Source organism: Elephantulus edwardii, unplaced genomic scaffold, assembly GCF_000299155.1.
Source record: "Elephantulus edwardii isolate Elephantulus edwardi_28Jun2011 unplaced genomic scaffold, EleEdw1.0 scaffold00086, whole genome shotgun sequence".
NCBI classification, from domain to species: Eukaryota; Metazoa; Chordata; class Mammalia; order Macroscelidea; family Macroscelididae; genus Elephantulus; species Elephantulus edwardii.
The window spans coordinates 7,673,462-7,691,815 of NW_006399836.1; the positions used below are offsets into that span (position 1 = coordinate 7,673,462).

At 45.5% G+C, this 18,354-nt stretch overlaps 1 protein-coding gene across 1 annotated transcript in view; it reads left to right on the forward strand.

Moving 5' to 3' along the window:
• FAM227A (family with sequence similarity 227, member A) overlaps window positions 1-18,354 on the forward strand; it is a 68,015-nt gene that overhangs the window by 9,614 nt on the left and 40,047 nt on the right. The window contains exons 2-5 of the mRNA XM_006890206.1: window positions 1,893-2,039; window positions 7,148-7,246; window positions 12,368-12,472; window positions 15,794-15,917. Of these exons, the coding sequence (XP_006890268.1) occupies window positions 1,893-2,039; window positions 7,148-7,246; window positions 12,368-12,472; window positions 15,794-15,917 (475 nt within the window). The remainder of the gene's footprint in view (window positions 1-1,892; window positions 2,040-7,147; window positions 7,247-12,367; window positions 12,473-15,793; window positions 15,918-18,354) is intronic.

Consider the following 18,354-nt stretch of genomic DNA (forward strand, 5'->3'; position numbering starts at 1 on the left):
TCTGACTGCAAAAGTTGGTAAAAATCTTTTATTTCCTCTTCTTTGGCTCTAATTGTTGGTGCATATATTTGAATGATAGTGGTATTCAGTGGACTTCCTTGTATGCGTATGGATATGATCCTGTCGCTCACCACATTGTATTTCAGGATAGATCTAGAAATGACTTTTTTAATTATGAAACCAACACCATTCTTCCTCACCTTTTCATCCCCGGCATAGTAAATCATATGATCATGTGATTCAAAATGTCCCATGCCAAGCCATCTCATTTCGCCAATGCCTAGTATGTCAATATTTATGCATTCCATTTCTTAACAATGTCCAGTTTTCCTACATTCATGCTTCTCACGTTCCATGTTCCAATCACTCGTGTCTCCTTGCAGCTGTTCCTCTTTCTCTGGGTTTCCATTTCTAAGATGTCAGTTTCAGTTGCCATATATGTTAGTCCAAATGATAGTCTAAGTGTGCTCTCTTGTACACTGGGTTTTCGAAGGCCTGTCATTTTTTAGCCTAGGGAATTCTAAAACTTCATGAGAGCTTAAAGTTAAGAGTCTGTTTCTAACCCTCAATCATTCCCTGATGGTTACCCAGGACATTTAAGACTCCTGCCCAAGGCGGCACAGCTGGTACAGGATGGAGCTGACACCTGAATCAAGCTGTCTGATTCGGAGGCCTTATATAGATTTGCTCAAAGACTGAAAGGGAAAATACGGTAAAACTGATGAAATCTGGAGCCCACGCAAGATGGAAGCGTATCAGATAAGGAAGCCCAAAGTCTTTTCCTCTAATTGAGAGCAGTAGAAAAGTGTTAAGGTGGCACCTTGTCAAATAGGACTTTGTGAGATCCAGAAAATAAGGTTGTAAGACTGGACCTCACACAGGACCTTGAGAGACCCAGAAAATAAGACTGTACTTCACACAGGACCCTGAGAGACCTGGAGAAACAAGTCTATGCCGTTGAATTCTGGCTCACAGATTTCATTCCACAAGTAATGTAAATAGGTGTTTGATTGAGGGTGCTGGGACCATAATTGCACCCCATGTGCTGTGTTTTGTTAGTTGCTGTTGTATTCATTCTGCCTCACATGAGGAATACTGTGTGATGTGGACCTGCTATCATGGTGGGGGGTGTCATTTAATGTTCTATTGTGATTTAAGTGGGATCTTTACAGAACAAATCCAGCAATTTACACACATTATGCTTTGTGACATTGAGCACAGTTTCTCATGTTGCAGCAACACTCCTCCCACTCCACCGCTGTGATTCCCAGATCCATCTGTCCTCTCCCTTCCTGCTTTCTCAGCTTTATCCCTGGGCAGGTCTCCCCTCTGATCTTGTTGATTTTTCCGAGGAGTGAATTTCTCCCTGGTGTTATTGATCACTTTCTAGGCCTGTCTGTTGTTTGGCTAGAAGTTGCTCTGTGGGAGTGATACCAGGTCCAGGCTTGAAGGGTGACTTAGGCCCATAGTCTTGGGGGTGGGGTGTTCCACCAGCCTCTATGAGATCAGTACACCTCATCTTTTTTACAGTTGTGGTCTGTCAATTCTTTGTCCAATATTCCTGTGAAGTTTTGTAGGCTGTCAACCCTACAGAGATAGAGCGATAGAGTTTTGCAGGACCAACAGTCTAGCAGGCCAGGCGGTGCTTTACTCTTTGTGCAGAGGGTTGCGATGGCTCTGAACTGACTTTACTACATCCAGCAACAGTCTCTCTGGGAGCAGATCACAGGTCTTGTGCCCGTGGAGCCACTGAGTCGGTTTGAACTTGAAGCCTTACAAGATTGTTAAATTGCCTTCACAGTGAAAAAGGGAAGAGATAGGTTTGAAACGGTCAAAATAACGGAGCCCATTTTCAGGCTCTTTTTCTTTGCTCTTTTTTTTTTTTTTTTTAGAAAACAGCAGATAAAAATCTGCTCGTGGAGCTGTACGAATACTCCGAGTTTGACAGCTCTGTGCCAAACAAGCTTCCGAACGGGGTGAAGGTCTGTGACATGGTGGCCAATGTGATCCGGGGTGAGAGCGACCCCTTCAGTGGCAAGGTAAGGAAAGAAAAGGGACAAACGGACAAGGGACTCCCAATTAGCAGCACCCAGTGGCCTGGCTTTCCCCCAGCTTCACAACAGTCTGGGGAAGACACCGCCATCCCCATTTTACACCTGAGGAAAACTGCTTCGGAATCGGCTCACACAGCCCACAAGGCACCAAGTTGAGGGTTGGAATTCCAGCCGAGGTTCGCTCCAAAGCCTGTAAGCTTTCTCCCAGAGCAGCACTTTCAGGTTTCAATTGAGATCCTGTTGTTGTTGTCAGGGGTCAGTTAGCTCCAACTCCTATCAACCTTGCTGTTGTTGTTGTGTGCTGTCGAGTCGAGCCTGACTCATAGCTGACCCTCCAGTGGGCTTTCAGAGGCAGTAAATCACATGGGAGAAGATTGCCCATCCCCCTCCCACAGAGCAGCTGGTGGATTTGAACCGTGTGCCTTTAGGATTGCAGCACAGCCTCTTACCACTAGGTCACCAGAGTTCCACGGCAATCTTAGGAGAAAGAGAACAAGGTGCTGCCCAGTCCTGCCCCCACCTCACGGCTGTCTGTGTTGGAGCCCACTAGTGCAGCCCCGGCCTCAGCCCATCTCATCCAGGATGGTCTTCTTATTCTGTCTTTTATACTAAGCATTTCTGATATGATGGATGTGAAGAGCTGTACCTTCATAGAGATTTTGAGCGATTAAAAAAAATTTTTTTTTAATTTTGAGTGATTTTATGTCATCAAGCAAAAGCCCCAAAGGCATCATTCCGTCTGTGTCATTCAAGTGGACTCTGCTTGGATCAGGCAGGTCTTCCCCAACCATATTCAGATGCCTCCCAGCCTGAGAGAGTCATCTTCCAGCGTTACTCTGGACAGTTTCTTTGGCGACCTGTAAGGTTTTTCAGAAGGATGTTGCCAGACCCTCTTCACTAGTCTGGGAGCTCCACTGAAGCTTGTTCCTCGTGGGTGGTGACCTGACCAGTGCCTGACATACCAGTGTCATAACATGAGTGACACACAAGCTGCCACAGTAAGATCTCATTGATGCTTCTACCACAGTTGCTCCTCCTTCAGCCGATGCTTCTACCACAGTTGCTCCTCCTTCAGCCGCCAGAGTCAAGGTCAGGCCCCTTGGTGTCCTGCTTGATCCCTGCACCTGCTGCTTGGTTTTCCTTTGCCTGCTCTGCTTGCTCCCCTCTCATGTCTTCCACACGGCTTCTGAGGATATTTCTGGAATAGCGGTTTCACCCCATTCCTGCCCTATTGAAATTCCACCACCATCAGCTACTGTTCTCCCCATCCAGTTTCAGAATAACTCTTTGTCCCTGCACCCAGGTTCCCCTGAACTTTGCCTGGTCTCTGCCACCCACACCCAGACCTTGAGCTGCACAGGAGCCCTTGGGAGGCCCCATGTATGTCCTGCGGTCTCACCACCCCGGTGATTACTTCTCCTTTCTCAGGAGCTCCCGGCACTCCTTTCCTCATCCAATTAGTTTGACTCTTAAAACTTTGCCCAGTAGCCCATGAACAAATCAGTGCCTCCCCCAGGTGCCATGTCCACAGGATACCTTCTGTCAAGACACCTGTCCAACTGTTGGTAAACATCCTTTTCTCTTCAAACACCTTGAGGGCAGGAACTCTCCATCACCATGTCCGAGCACCTCAGAGATGCCCGATATCTACTCAAGGATAAACAAAATCCTTCTTGAAAGGAAGCATTGTGAATAAATGACCGATGAAGAGCTGCACTGATGGCCTGGTCTCTTCCTGAGAGTGTCGCCTCCGTCACTCAGTCCTCACTCGGCTCCTGAGGAGGGCGCTGTTTTCAACGTCTTCATGTTTGGGATGAAGAAAGTGGGCACAGAGAGGTTCATTACCTTTGCTCAGAGTTGCACAGCTGGTAAGGAAAAGCGCTGGATTTGAATCTTGGAAGTTTGATACCACAGTCTGTGCTGGTAAGCTCTACAGAGAACCTCGAGGAATGGTGGCAGAGGCCGACTGCTTGTGAAGACAGCATGCTTAGCTGTGCAGGATGTCTGAGCTTCCCCGGGATGTGCCAAGGAGCCTTTCCCTTGACGCCCAGGAATGACAGCGAGGCTCTCTGCTCTTTCTAGTCAGAGCAGAGGCAGCCTGTGTAGTGTCTCCTGTCTGCACTTGACCTTCACAGCCCAGTGAAAAATTCCTGGTCTTTGCTTAATAAAGGTAACATTTTGCTAGCCTGGTAATTGTAGAGTTTTAAAGGTCAAGACTCAAATTTAGTGTTAGCAGAAGTACAGCCAGAATGCTGCTTCGATGTGAGGATGGTGAGCCCTCGGCTTGGCTAGGCCACGGCATCAGGAGAGACTGGTCTCTAAGAAAGCAGTGGTGAAGTGGAGGGTTGGAGGAGGCTCAGAAGGCCCTCCGTGAGGTGGATTAACGTGGTAGCTGAAACAAGAGACTCAGATGGAGCAGAGCTTGTGAAGAGGGGCAGAACGGGGCAGCCTGTCATCCTATTTTACATAAGTCACGAGACTCAGAGCCAGCTTGACAGCAGCTAACAACAGTGGCAGCCGCTATGAGGTCCGAGCCAGTCAGTGGTGTCAGTGTCCCGGGTGTAGGACGTTGGAACCTCATCACTCTGTCTCTGTGCACCCGGACGCGGCATCAGGATAGATGGAGAAAAGCATGACGTTGTCAGGGTTTCATTTCATTTGAATCTACAAACAGCAGCCTGGGAGCAGCCGTCAAAGAATCAAATGACATATCGCATTGGGCATCTCTACTGCCAGGGAGGGATCTCTTTAAAGTGCAAAAGAGTGAGAATTTTATTTAAAAACTAAAATGTACCTACCCCAGGCTATGATTTCATTTGTTCTGTATGCCTGTGAAAATTGGACAATGAATAAGGAAGACTAAAAGAATTGCTGCTTTGGAGTTGTGGTGCTGGTGAAGAGTATTCAATATTCTTTTGCCAAAAGAACAAACAAATCTTTGTTGGAATAAATGCAGCCCAACTGTCCTTAAAAATAAAGATTATGAGACCTCATCTTATATTTTGGGCAAGTCCGGAGGGGTCAGCGCTTGGAAAAGAACATCATACTTGGGGAAATAGAGGGTCAGTGAAAGAGAGGAAGACCTTCAACAAGAAGAATTGACACAGAGACTTGAGCCCAGCAGAGGGTCTGAGGATGGTTCGGGACCAACAAGGTTTCCACTTGTAAACTGGGTCACTGTGAGTTGCAGTTAACACATAACAACATTTCATTCTAGAATCCTATAGTAAAAAGCCAGATGCTGTGAAGCTGAAGTTTCTGAAGTTGATTCTCTGATAATTACATGCATCAGAGAGTTGGACAGTGACTAGGGATGACAGAAAATTGAGCTGTGGTGTTGGAGAAGCGTGTTAAATATACCATGGACTGCTAGGAGAACAAACAGGTTTGTCCTGGAGAGGCTGAATCCGGGCTGCTCCTTGGAGTCAAGGATTCTGAAACTTTGTCTGACATACTTTGGGCAAGGAGGGACCGGTCTTTGGAGAGGGTCATCATGTTGGGGACAGTACAGGAGAGGAAGACCCTTGATGAGATGGATTGATTCTATGATTGGGGTGGTGGGAGTGAGTGTGTCAGAGACAGTGAGGTTGGCGCAGGATAGAGCAGGGTTTAGGGCTACTGTACATAGGGTCGCTATGAGTTACAAGCGATTCAATGGCACATAACAACAACAACCTGTGCCCCATGTGTGTTCCAGTACAGTTGGGTTATCTGAGGTCTGCAGTCGCTGGTCTTTCACAAGGAGCTCTCGCTGGATGGCCAGATGAATTTGTCCTGGAAGAAGTAGTTATCATGATCCTTAGCAGGGAGGATCCTAGACCTCGTCTCTCCTGCTTTGGACACATTATCAGAAATTCCCAGCAGAAGCACCTCACGCTTGGCAAAACTGAGGGTTCATGAAAAAGAGGAAGGTGCTCCATGAGCTGGATTCACGTGGTAGCAGCAACACGGGGCTCAGATGTAGGAGTGCTGAGAACGGCGCAGGGCTGTGCAGTGTTCTGTTTTCCAGTTACTGTAGGGAATTGCAGCTGACTCACTGGCACCTAACTACAGTAGATCACCAGGCCTTTCTTCTGAGGTGCCTCTGGGTTGATCCAAACCACCAACCTTTTGGTTAGTAGGCAAGCTTATTACTGTATGCAGCACCCAGAGACTTCACAGTTCCATTTACTTATAACTAAGTCAGTAGAGTCTTACTGTCTAGTGACTCTTTAAATAATACCCAGTTTTTAAATCGGAGGTATTCTTTTGTGTGTGGGTTTTACACAATCATTCATATATACTATTATTTATTTGTTACATTTTCCTCCCTATCCCTCCCCAGTTCACTTTTCTCTTTAAAAAAATTCATTCATTGTTGCACAACTTCCTCTGTCCCCAGCACCCCAGTCCACTTGGCTATGCACCTCTTATTTTGTACTGTTGTCATACAAATAATGCCTAATCAGATATTCCTTTTAAACAGTTCTTTCCCTCATCTGTCCCAATGTAGTGTTCATTATTTATCCCCTCTTTTCTTAGTTTCCCCCAATCCCCATGTCAATCCTATTTTATAACAGTGACATATGCAGTATTTGTCCTTTTGTGACTGAGGTATTTCACTCAGCATAATGTCCTCCAGGGTCCCATATTTGTTCATGTTAGTTGAATGATAGGAGCTGAGAGCTAGCGTAGCCATCATAGAGCATCTGTATAGATAGGGCTTCCAGTCCTGGCGCAGCCACTTGCTGGCTTTTAAGTTACTTCACCTCTCTGGTCCTCAGTTTTCTCATCTGTCAAATGGAGATAATAATGCCTCGTGTAAGCATTGTAGGGGTTAAATGAAATTATGTGAAAAGCCTAGAGTTTGTATACCTATGTTTGCTAGGAGCATTTCACAGTACATGGACTCCAAAGAGAACTATTTGGAAGTCGATACTATTATCTAGACCATGGGATGGAGGAGAGGTTTATTTTTCATGAGGGGCTTTTTTTTTTTTTTTAGAGAGGTTTTGAGTGCAGGTGGTAATAATTCTTGTCAGGATTCCATGTAGATTTCAGAAACTCAGCAGTAACCCCAGAAACAATCAAATGTGTTTTACTTCTTTTCAAAGTCTTTCTGCGCATGTGAAGAATTGAAGTTTCTCTCTTCTCCTTACACACGAGCCATGTTGCTGGATAGCTTCTGGTGGATCTTTCATGAACGGTACCAGGTAAGTAGAAATCTGATTTTCTCTCCACTTCTTGAGCTCTGAGCAGAACAAATTTCATCTTCTGTAATGTGAGCTGTAAGTCCCTTAGGCCCCGAAACCCCTTCTGTGTAGCATTGCCCGATACACAGCATCTTCCTGTTCTCCCGATGATGTGTTCTCTCCACCCATGTGCCTGGAACCGCTTTTTATCTCTATACTATCCCTGTTCACCTTTAACACTCAGCCCGGATGTCAGGCTCCCTCTTTCTGCTCCACTGGGGCATGGGGAACCCTCCGTGGCCACCACTCTAGCCAGTCCTCGGCCCCACTACTGTGCCCTCACAGCTGCTGTCTGCCTGCGACACTCTGCACCAGGTGCCTTATGAGCTGTCCTCAAAATCAGCCCCAAGCCTGCTGTAATCAAGCAATTCTGACTCCTAGAACTGCCCCATGGGACGGAGAAGAACTGGCCCTCAAGGTTTCCGACTCTGTACCTCCTTATGGGGGTAGATTTGTACACCTTTCTCCTATGGAGTGTTTGAACAGGTGACCTTCCAGTTAGCAGCCCAATGTTTCATTCAGTGCATCACCACATCTCCTTTATGTGTGCCCCAGTGGCTCCCTTTCCCTACTAGAACAGAGCTTTTTTGAAGCCCAAGGCCTCGTTCATTATTCGTTTTGTTTTCCTAGCCCAAGTATCTCCAGTTCTCTTGTAAAAACAGCTGCAGGCTGTGCATTTTCTGGTCTGTGAGGGCTCACGGTGAAGGTGTGCTGGGTGAGGGCAGCCTGGACCTGTTCTCAGAACCGTGTGGTGCTTTTCTCCCCACCCCCTCCTTTTCTGGCAGCTTCCTCTCTGGAACTGGCCATTCTCCACGCTGGAAAATTTTCTCCCTAGCCTGAGAACCTCTGGCCTTCACATTAGACCTTCTAGAACTCAGCTGCCTTGCTTTCCTCACACTTGTATGTGACAAAGGTTGGATTGTAGTACCGTATTTCCCAAGCAAATGGCCAACAAATCCCCATTTTGGAAGAGATTCTAGGGACCTGCTGTTGTCCAACTATCTACCCAAGGCCTAACACTATTTTTATTAGCCTCTCTCCTTTTTTTTTTTAACCTGTTGGCTAATTTTCACTGAACTAGATTTTAAAAAATATATAGAAGATTCAAATTCTCATGTTCTCATAATAGAGAAAACTGTTTAAATTCTCTTACTTACATTGCCATTAAAAACCCATTTTACAGTTATTCAAGGGTGGCAATTGGAAATGTATTTATTTGAAAGAGACGTTCTTTTCCAGGAAGAAAAGCAGAGCTGATGCATCACATTATAAGGGGACGTTTTTAACCTGTTGGCATGTTCTGTTCTTTGGAACATCAAGGCGCACCGCCTGCACAAACCGTTTATTGAGTATCGGCTCAACTGAACGAGCCCAATAGCGAATGTGTCAGAGAAGCCAGCAGCTGAGTCACTTCATTGCCTTCTGTTGCCTCCAGTTGCTAGCAAGCCGGCAACTCGAATAAATATATTTAATGAGTCCACGTAGGTTCTCATCTTTGAGTTGATGGGATTATATTTTTGAGCTCTGTGCGTCAGAGCTATTTCTGCACGCTTGATTAGGTTCTGCGTGTCGTATAGAAAGAGCCTGCTGGAAAGGGTAACAACACACCAGGCGGTGCTGCCGAGTACAGGGACCACCAGTGGCCCATAGAAGGCCCAGATTCCAGAGAGGATGTGAAGAGGAGACCGGAGCCCACTCTCGGGGCACCCATGACAGAGAGAGGTTCAAATGCACCCACTGCTCTGGGGGAAAATGATGAGCAGTTTCCTCCAGTGCGATTTACTGCCTCTGAAAACCCACTGGAAGGTTCATTAAGAGTCGGTTCTGATTCAACAGGAAACAACAACAACAGTGTACTTAGACCAAGAAGCTTTTGTGCAGACAGAGCAAGGTAACACTGCATAGTTTAAATCCAAGAGAGAGGTGCGTCAGGGCTGTGTCCTTTCTTCATACCTATTCAATATGTATGGTGAGCAAATAATTAAAGAAGCTGGACTTTATGAAGAAGACCTGTGTGGCATTGAGGACTTGAGGAAGACTCATTAACAACAGATGACACAACCTTGCCTTGTTTGCTGAAAGCAAGGTGGTCTTGAAATGCTTGCTGCAGAAGATCAAGGACTGCAGCTTTCAATATGGAATACATCTCAATCAACATCAGAAAACAAAAATCCTCCCTACTGGCCAATAGGCAGCATCATGTTAGGTGGAGAAAAGTTTGAAGTTGTCAACAGTTTCATATTGCTTGGATCCATAATCAACACCCTTGGTATCAGCAGTCAGGAGATGTGGAGATGTATGGTACGGAAACTCTGCAGTCAGGGACATCTCCAGAGTCCTGAAGAGCAGGGATGTTAGTAAAGTGTGCTTGATTCAAGCCATAGTCTTTCAAATCAGCTGCTGTGCATCTGAGAGATGGACAGTGAATAAGGATGACAGGAGAGAGGTCAATGCCTTTAACTTGTGTTGGAGAAGTGTACTGAATATCCCATGGGCTCCCAAAACAACAAGCAGGTCTTGGAGAAAGTGCAGCCAGAGTGTCCCATGGAGGCACGGACGGTGAAGCTTCATCTCACATACTTTGGGCATGTTGTTAGGAGAGGCTGTTCCTTAGAGAACACCATGCTTGGAAAGGTGGGGGGGTCAGCGAAAGAGGAAGATCTTCAATGAGATGCAGTGACTGCAGCGATGCGCTCAAGTGTGTCAGGGATAATGAGGCTGGCACAGGCTAGGTGGGGCTCAGGTCGATTGTTCATAGGGTCACTAAGAGTCATACTCAACTTGACAGCACCTAACAGTACTGTAGTAATGAAGGAACATTGTGGATTAAATATCGGACTAGTAACCAAGCGGTTGACGTTTCAAACTCATCAGCTATTCTGAGGGGGAAAGACGAGCATTGTGGTCCATTGAGATGTACAGACTCAGAAACCTAACGGGGCACCTGTGCTCTGTCCTTCCTGTACAGTAGCTTTGAGCTGGAATCAACCATGAGTTTGGATTTTGGATTTAGCATGGTGGTGGCTGAGCATGCAGTCTCTTTGGGGCTCTGAAACCAAAGGGTCCAGTCCTATGAACATCTTGGGAAGAATGTTCCAGTTAAGAGGAGCATTGGGGTCTAAGTCTCCAAGGATGGAAAGAGTGTAGCATTTTCAGAGAGCTTTTCAAAGAATGCCCTGGAGGCTGGCAGGGTGGGTGAAGAAGAGAGTGGAAGGTGAAGCAGACAGGAGAGCAGATACCGGCCTGGGTGGGGGTGGGGGGTTTATTTTATGTGTGTGTTCTAAGAAAGGTGCAGATCCCCTCATCATCACCAGTTACACATTAAGGACCATTATGAATCCAATTTAAAAAATAAAAAAGTGCATTGGATTGATCCAGTCCGCACATTTCCACTTCTCTGTCCTCCTCACCAGCTGCTCAATGGCTTGCTCTGATTTCTCTTTGTCTCTTTGTCACTTGTATCTGCAGTGACTGTTTATCCATCTCCTTGATGGTCTTCTTCTCCATGGCTGACCCCTACTTTTCCAAGCGTGTCCTTTTTCAAGAACTGGCCTCTCCTAACAGCACGTCCAAAGTAGATGAGACAGTGTCATGATCCTTGCTTATAAGGAGCATGTTGGTTGCACATTTTCCAAGACAGATTTGTTTATTGTTTTGTGAGACTATAGGATAGTCAGTACTCTCCACCAACGCCCAGTACAAAGGCGTCATTTCTTCTCCAGTCTTCCTTATTCATTGTCCGCCTTTCAGATGCATATATCACAACAGAAAGTACCATGACTTGGGACAGGTACACCTTAGTCCTTAAACTGACATCTTTGTTCTTTAACATTTTATAGAATTCCCTGTTAACAGATAAACCAAATGCAACATATCCCTTTTGATTTCTTGACTTTTGCTACCATAGATATTGACTATAAAACATAATTGTTGACAACTTCAAGCTTTTCTCCATTTAACATGATGTTACCTTTGGATCAGTTGTGAGGGATTTGGTTAAATATAGATGAATACATTAAATCTGCCATCAACTTCATGAAGTAGGTTCCATTTTGCATATGGGAAATGACATACAAGAGTTAAATAACTTGTCCAAAATCTTAAAGCTGAGAATTGAGCCCAGGCCATCTGACAGCAAAGTCAATGCACTCAAGTAAGTACCAGGCTGGTCCACCTCCTGCTTACTCTAGCTATGAGATGAGGGATGTGGTTTGGAAGGAGAGCCAGCAGCACTTACGGAGCCGTGCTCTGGGGGATTAGCCAGTAGGCTGCGTGTGTGTGTGTGTGTGTGTGTGTGTGTGTGTGTGTGTCCTGTCAAATCAGATCTGACTGGTAACAGGAGGAGATTGTCCCTCCTCCAGCAGAGCATCTGGTGGATTTGAACCATGCACCTCTGGGATTACAGTGCAGCTTCTTGCCACTACACCACCAGAGCTCGCCGCTGCTGTACGTTTTCATATGAGCGCTCATGCCTTTCTTGGGAGCTTTAGGAACTGGTTCATTTAAGGCAGCTGGTCTAGGGCAGGGCTGAGGACAGAGAGCCCAAAGTTTCCTGGTCCAGTGTCAGGGCTCGCTCTTCAGCTGCAGGGTGCGTGTGTGTGTGTGTGTGGGGGGGGCACTTTGTATACTCTTTAAAACAAAGGAGTCTATTTTTTTCATAAGGTATATGGGGTTATGAATCTTGAGTATGTTGTTGTTGAGTACCATAGAGCCAGAACCCACCCATAGCTGACTCTTTGGTGGGTTTTCAGAGGCAGTTAACCACGTGGGAGGAGACTGACCATCCTTCTCCTGTGGAGCAGCTGGTGGCCTCAAACTGCATGACTTCAGGACTGCAGTGCAGCTTCTTACTACTAGGCCACCAGAGCTCCACTATCTTGAGTATAAGCTTCCTAAAAATGAAATTCCTACTTATGAATTCCGACCCTTTGGCTGTTTCAACAAGGAATTCTAATAATTCTTTTTCTTCTTTTTTGTTCTTTTTTTAATTATTAAATTTTATTAATTTTAGTGAACATTTACAGAGATTTTGGGTTTTCATTCATTCATTGTTGCACTATTTTTTTTTGTTGTTCTTGATAGCCAAACAAAGAGATCCAGTATAAGCTGTTTGACCGGATAGCCAGAAACTATGCCCAACTTTTACTGAAGGAACCCAGGTCCCACTACGAAGAGGTGCTCTTAAAAGTGAGCATCCATCATTGTGCAACAAAGAATCACATTAGTTAATCTTCCTCTAGACACCTGCCTCTCTAGCTTTCAGCTGGCTTTCTGAAGACGGACTCCAGTAGAAACTCCTTTCCAAATGGATCGGTTAACAATTGTGATTTACCCGTCTACTGCTGTGAAATGCAGCACTTACTTTAAAAATAAGATTGATTAGTATCTAGTGATGGGGAAGATGAAATGTTATAATATGAGCGCAAAAAAGCATTTATGCAACTGTGTTCATTCATCCCTCTTTAAGAACAGAATTTGTCAATGTGTACTTAAGCAACCCAGCCCAGCCTCCTGCCTTTGAATAGATTTCTTCTCACGGGGACCCTCCATCAGGTTGCTGGAAATCTTTTACAGCAGGACAGTGCCCATCTTGCTCCTGTGGAGCAGCTGGTGGATTTGAACCACTGACTTTTTAGTTAGCAGGGCTCCACGCCATCAGAGTTCCTTGCTTATGTGTTCCTATAAGTAGAAAAAAAGTGGAATAAAATTAGCAAATTCAGCAGTGGTTCTCTCTGGGGAGCTGTTTGTGCTCATAAAGGAGAAATTGCTTCCCTTTGGAGCAGGAGGAAGCGAGCTGTCAGATGTAGTTTGTTAGACAACACATTCCTGTCGACGGCTTGCTATGTTCAGGTACTGAACTGAGACCTAGAAAGAAAGACTTTCAGAAGTTGATCAACTTAGGTTTTGAATCTTGAAAAATGGAATGGTAATTGTTAGATGTTCACTGCCTTCCCATAAAGCTTTCACTGGCCAGTGTTTTCAAAAGTAAATTGTCGGATCCTTCTTCCCAGTCTGACATAGCCTGGAAGCAGCCTGTCAACAAGGAGCTGCCAGAAATTGAGAGGAGGACGCGGTACAAACAATGCTATTACCTATGTTAGATGAGTCTTAGCTGAGAGCAGAGATTACCAGAAGGATGCTTTCCTGTTGTGTTGACTATGTGAAGGCATCTGAGCATGTGGATCATAACAAATGTTGGCTAAAATAGTGAAGAATAGGGATTCTAGAACACTTAATTACAGTTGTTTGGCACCTGAATGGACCAAGGTAGTCATTAATATAGAAAAAGGGGGTATAGGGGAACAAAACACAAAACAAGGAGATTCTCCATGATTTAAAATGATGAAAGGTATATATCAGGATTGGATCCTTTCACTGTACTTCTACAGCAAGTATGCTGAACAAATAATCTGAGAAACTGGAATTAAGTGAGGAGGAATATTGACTCAGGATTGAGGGAATATGGATGCGATACCTTGCTTACTGAAAGTGAAGACTTGGAGCTCTTATTGAAGAAGATCAAGGCCTATAACCTTTAGTGTGGACCACACCTTCACAGAAAAGAAAAATCCTCACAATTGGGCCAATAAGCAGCATGATAAATGTAGAAAAGGTTAAAGTTGGCAAGGGTTTCGTTGTAATTGGATCCACAATCAATGCTATGGAAGCAGAATCAGGAAGTCAAATGATGTATTATTGTAAAATGAGTCGGAGTGGCTTGTGATGGCTGCGTCTGACCTTCAATAAATCCACAAGAGGAATTTGTTCCCTCAACAACATCCCCAACATGAAACAATTCCATGAGGTCACACATGACCCCTATGCTCCCGTACCTGTTGTTGTTGTTGTTGTGTGCCATCAAATCGCTAGCGACTCATAGCGACCCTATGTACAACAGCCCTAAACTCTGCTCTGCCCTGTGCCAGTCGCACTGTCTCCGACACTCCCATCCCGATTACCCCAGTCACTGAATCAATCCAACTCATAGAGGGCCTTCCCCTCCTTCGCCGTCCCTCCACCCTCCCAAGCATGATATCCTTCTCCAAGGACCGGTCTCTCCTCACATCATGTCCAAAGTATGTCAGACGGAGCCTCAGAATCTTTGCCTCCAAGGAGTCACCCGGTTTAACCCTTTCCAGGACAAATCTGTTTGTTTTCCTAGCAGTCCATGGTATTCTCAATACTCTTCTCCAGCACCACAGCTCAAAGGCATCAATTCTCCTTCTATCCTCTTTGGTCATTGTCCAACTCTCTGATGCATAACAAGTGATTGCAAAGACCATGGCCTGTATCAAACGCACCTTAGTCTCCAGAGAGACACCATTGCTCTTCAGTACTTTTGAGAGGTCCCTAACAGCAGACTTTCCCATGGCAATGTGCCTTTTAATTTCCTGGCTGCTGGTGCCAAGAGTGTTGACTGTGGAGCCAAGCAAACTAAACCTGTGTGCAATCTCAATCTCTTCACCATCCATCCTGATGTTGCCAATTGGTCCAGTGGTGAGAATCTTTGTCTTCTTGACATTGAGCCTCAATCCATATTGTAGGCTGCAGTCCTTGACCATCCGTAGCAAGTGCATGAGGACCTCCTCAATTTCAGCAAGCAGGGTTGTATCATCTGCATAACGCAGATTGTTAATAGATCTTCCACCAATCCTGATGCCACAATTCTCCTCATAGAGCCCAGCCTCCCGGATAATCTGTTCTGCATATAGGATGAAAAGGTATGGAGATAAGATGCATCCCTGGCGTACGCCCTTCCCAATTTTGAACCATGCCGTGTTCCCTTGCTCTGTTCTGACGACTGCCTCCTGGTCCAAGTATAGGTTTCGCATTAGCATGATCAAGTGTTCTGGGCATCAATTCTCCTGTCCTCCCTAGTCATTGTCCAACTCTCTGATGCATAACAAATGATTGCAAAGACCATGGCCTGTATCAGGCGCACCTTGGTCTCCAGAGAGACACCATTGCTCTTGAGTACTTTAGAGAGGTCCCTAAGAGCAGACTTTCCCATCACAAAAGTTTTTTGATTTCCTGACTGCTGGTGCCAAGAGTGTTGACCGTGGATCTGAGCAAGCTGAAGCTGTGAACAATCTCAATCTCTTCACCATCCATCCTGATGCTACCAATTGGCCCAGTGGTGAGAATCTTGGTCTTCTTGACATTGAGCCTCAGTCCATACTGAAGGCTGCAGTCCTTGACCATCCGTAGCAAGTGCATGAGGACCTCCTCAGTTTCAGCAAGCAGGGTTGTATCATCTGCATAACGCAGATTGCTAATAGATCTTCCACCAATCCTGACACCACACTTCTCATAGAGCCCAGCCTCTCGGATAATCTGCTCTGCATACAGGTTGAAAAGGCATGGAGACAGGACACATCCCTGGCGTACACAGTAGGCTTCCAATAATTATTAGACTTGTCCCTCTTTGTTAGTCTTTTCTGAGGTCCAGGGCTCTCTTCTGGGGTGTGGAAATATCAGGAACCTTGACTGAGCTCTGCTTGCCCCCAGAGGTTGCCGAGCCTCCTGAGTAAAGCCTTGTACACCAGCTTCTGCGCCTGCTTCCCGCAGTCCTGGTTCAACACTCACGAGTTCAAGACAGACATCTGCAACACCATACACCTGTGGATCACAGGTGAGGGGTGCTTTCTCTCCACGGGGAAGCAATTCTGGAAAAGACATTTTCTCAGTGAATCTGGGTACATGGCTGCCTTCATCTTTGTTGCCTTTCATTTAAGGCAGGTAAAGTACATGATTCATGTCCCCAGTGTTATAAGGACACACAGGTGGATCAGAAGGGAAGGAGGCAGGTAGAGTCTGGAGGAATGCCTGCAGGCTCCCAATGTGCTCTTCCTCCTGAGAGGAGGACATGGAACACACTCTGCCCAACAACAAAGCTCAGAAATGTGCACAGTGCCTCTGCCCAGAGAAGCTTACTGGAAGTTCAGTGCCCAAGATTTTCATTGCTTCCTGGTCACATGGGCACCCTCAGCTTATGTGTACTCAAATCCCAGACTCCTGAAAGGAAAGCAGGTGTTCAGGATAAGCACATGGTTCATACAGTCTAGACAGAGTGAGCCACCCAGTTGTTGATATTGTTTTGTGGCATTGAGTCACATGTAACTCATAGCGACCTTATGTACATTAGCTCTGAAGTCTGCCCTATCTTGGTCCAGTCTGACTCTAATACACCTATTCCCATTACACCAGTGTCAGTTCCTCTCATCTGGGGTCTTCCTCTCTTGTGCTGTCTTTCCACTCTTCTGAAAATGATGTCTTTCTCCAGGGACTGGTTCCACCTGGCCACATGCCCAAATTATGTGAGAGAGAGCTTTGAAATCCTAGCCTCCAAGGAGAAACTCAGTTTCACCCTCTTCAATACAGACCTGTTTGTTCTTTGTGGTTCATGACATGTATGTATGTTCAAGACACTTCTCCAGCACCACAAATCAAAGACAATGATTCTTCTTCTAGCCTTCTTAGTCATTGTCCAGCTCTCTGATACATAGCAAGTAATTGTAAAGACTGTGGCCTGGATTAGGCACACCTTTGTCTATAGACTGACATCACTGCATCTCAGTACTCTGGAAAGGTTCCTGACAGCAGATTTTCCCAGTGCAACTCATCTTTTGATTTCCTGACTGCTGATGCCGAGAGTGCAGATTGTGAAGCCAAGCAAGCTGTAATTATTAACAACCTCAATCTCTTCTCCATCTATCATGGTGCTGCCAATTGGCCCAGTGGTGAGAATCTCTGTCTTCTTGATGTTGAGCTTCAATCCATATTGAACACTACAGTCCTTGAGCCACTCAGGGGAGCTTTGATACCTGGATAGGGAACTATCAACCAGCCAAGTTTTGGATACCAGCAGGGGTCAATCTTGGAAGCAGGCCTTCCTCAGGGAGCAGCTCCAGGCCTGCTGTGTTCTCTTTTTACTGCACGTCTGCCTCATCCTCTTATGCCTGAAGTGGAGGGGAGGGAAAGCATGGAGGCTGAACATCAAAAATGCCCTCTGGGGTGGTGGTGGTTCTATGTCTTTGAGCTGAGTACACCTCATAGTGACCCTGTGAACAACAGTTCTGATCCCTGTCCTATCCTGTGCCAACATCACAGTCTCTGACACTCAAGTCCATTGCTGCAGTCACTATGTCAATCCATCTCATTGAGGGTTGTCTTCTATTTCACCATCCCTTAAGCTTTCCAAAGATGATGTCCCTTTCCAAAGAATAGTCTCTTCTAGCAATATGCCCAAAGTATGTGAGATGAAACATTATTATAATTGCCTCTAAGGAACACTCTGGCTGCATCTTTTCTAAGGCATATCTATTTGTTCTTCTGGCAGTCTGTGGCATAGTCAGAACTCTTCTCAAACATCACAGTTCAAAGACTTCAGTAATTCTTCTGTCATCTTTAGTCATTGTCCAACTCTGAGATGTATAGAAAGTGACTGAAGAGAATGGCCTGAATCAAGCTCACTTTAGCCCTCAAACTGACATCATTGTTCCACAGTAACCTGGAGAGGTCTCTGACTACAGACTTCCCAAGTGAAATATATCTCCTGATTTCCTGACTCCTGGTACCAAGTGTATTGTACTCAATACACAATACGCAATCCTTTCTCTGTCCAGCATGATGTTGCCTGTTGGTCCAGTGGTGAGGATTTTTGTTTCTTGACTTTGAGTTGCAATCCATATTAAAGGTTACAGTATTTAACCTTCTACAGCAGGTGTTTCAGGTCCTCTTCACTTTCAGCAAGTGATATTTCAGCAATACACAGGTTTCACTGTGAAGCGTATCAATCTTTGGTCTTCCACCACGAATTTTCTGAAGGTGGAGCTATCACAAATTAAATCAGAGAGTAGATGTTAAGTCTAGGGCAGTCTGTCTTGAGCTATCTAGTACTGCTATAACAGAAATAATCACAAGTGGTGACTTTTAACAAATTTATTTTCTCCCAGTTTTGGAGGCTAGATGTCGAAATTCAAGTGCCAGCAGTAGAAGAAGGCTTTCTTTCTCTGTCATCTCCTGGGGAGGGTCCTTGCTTCCTTTCAACATGTGTGGGCTTTGTGTTC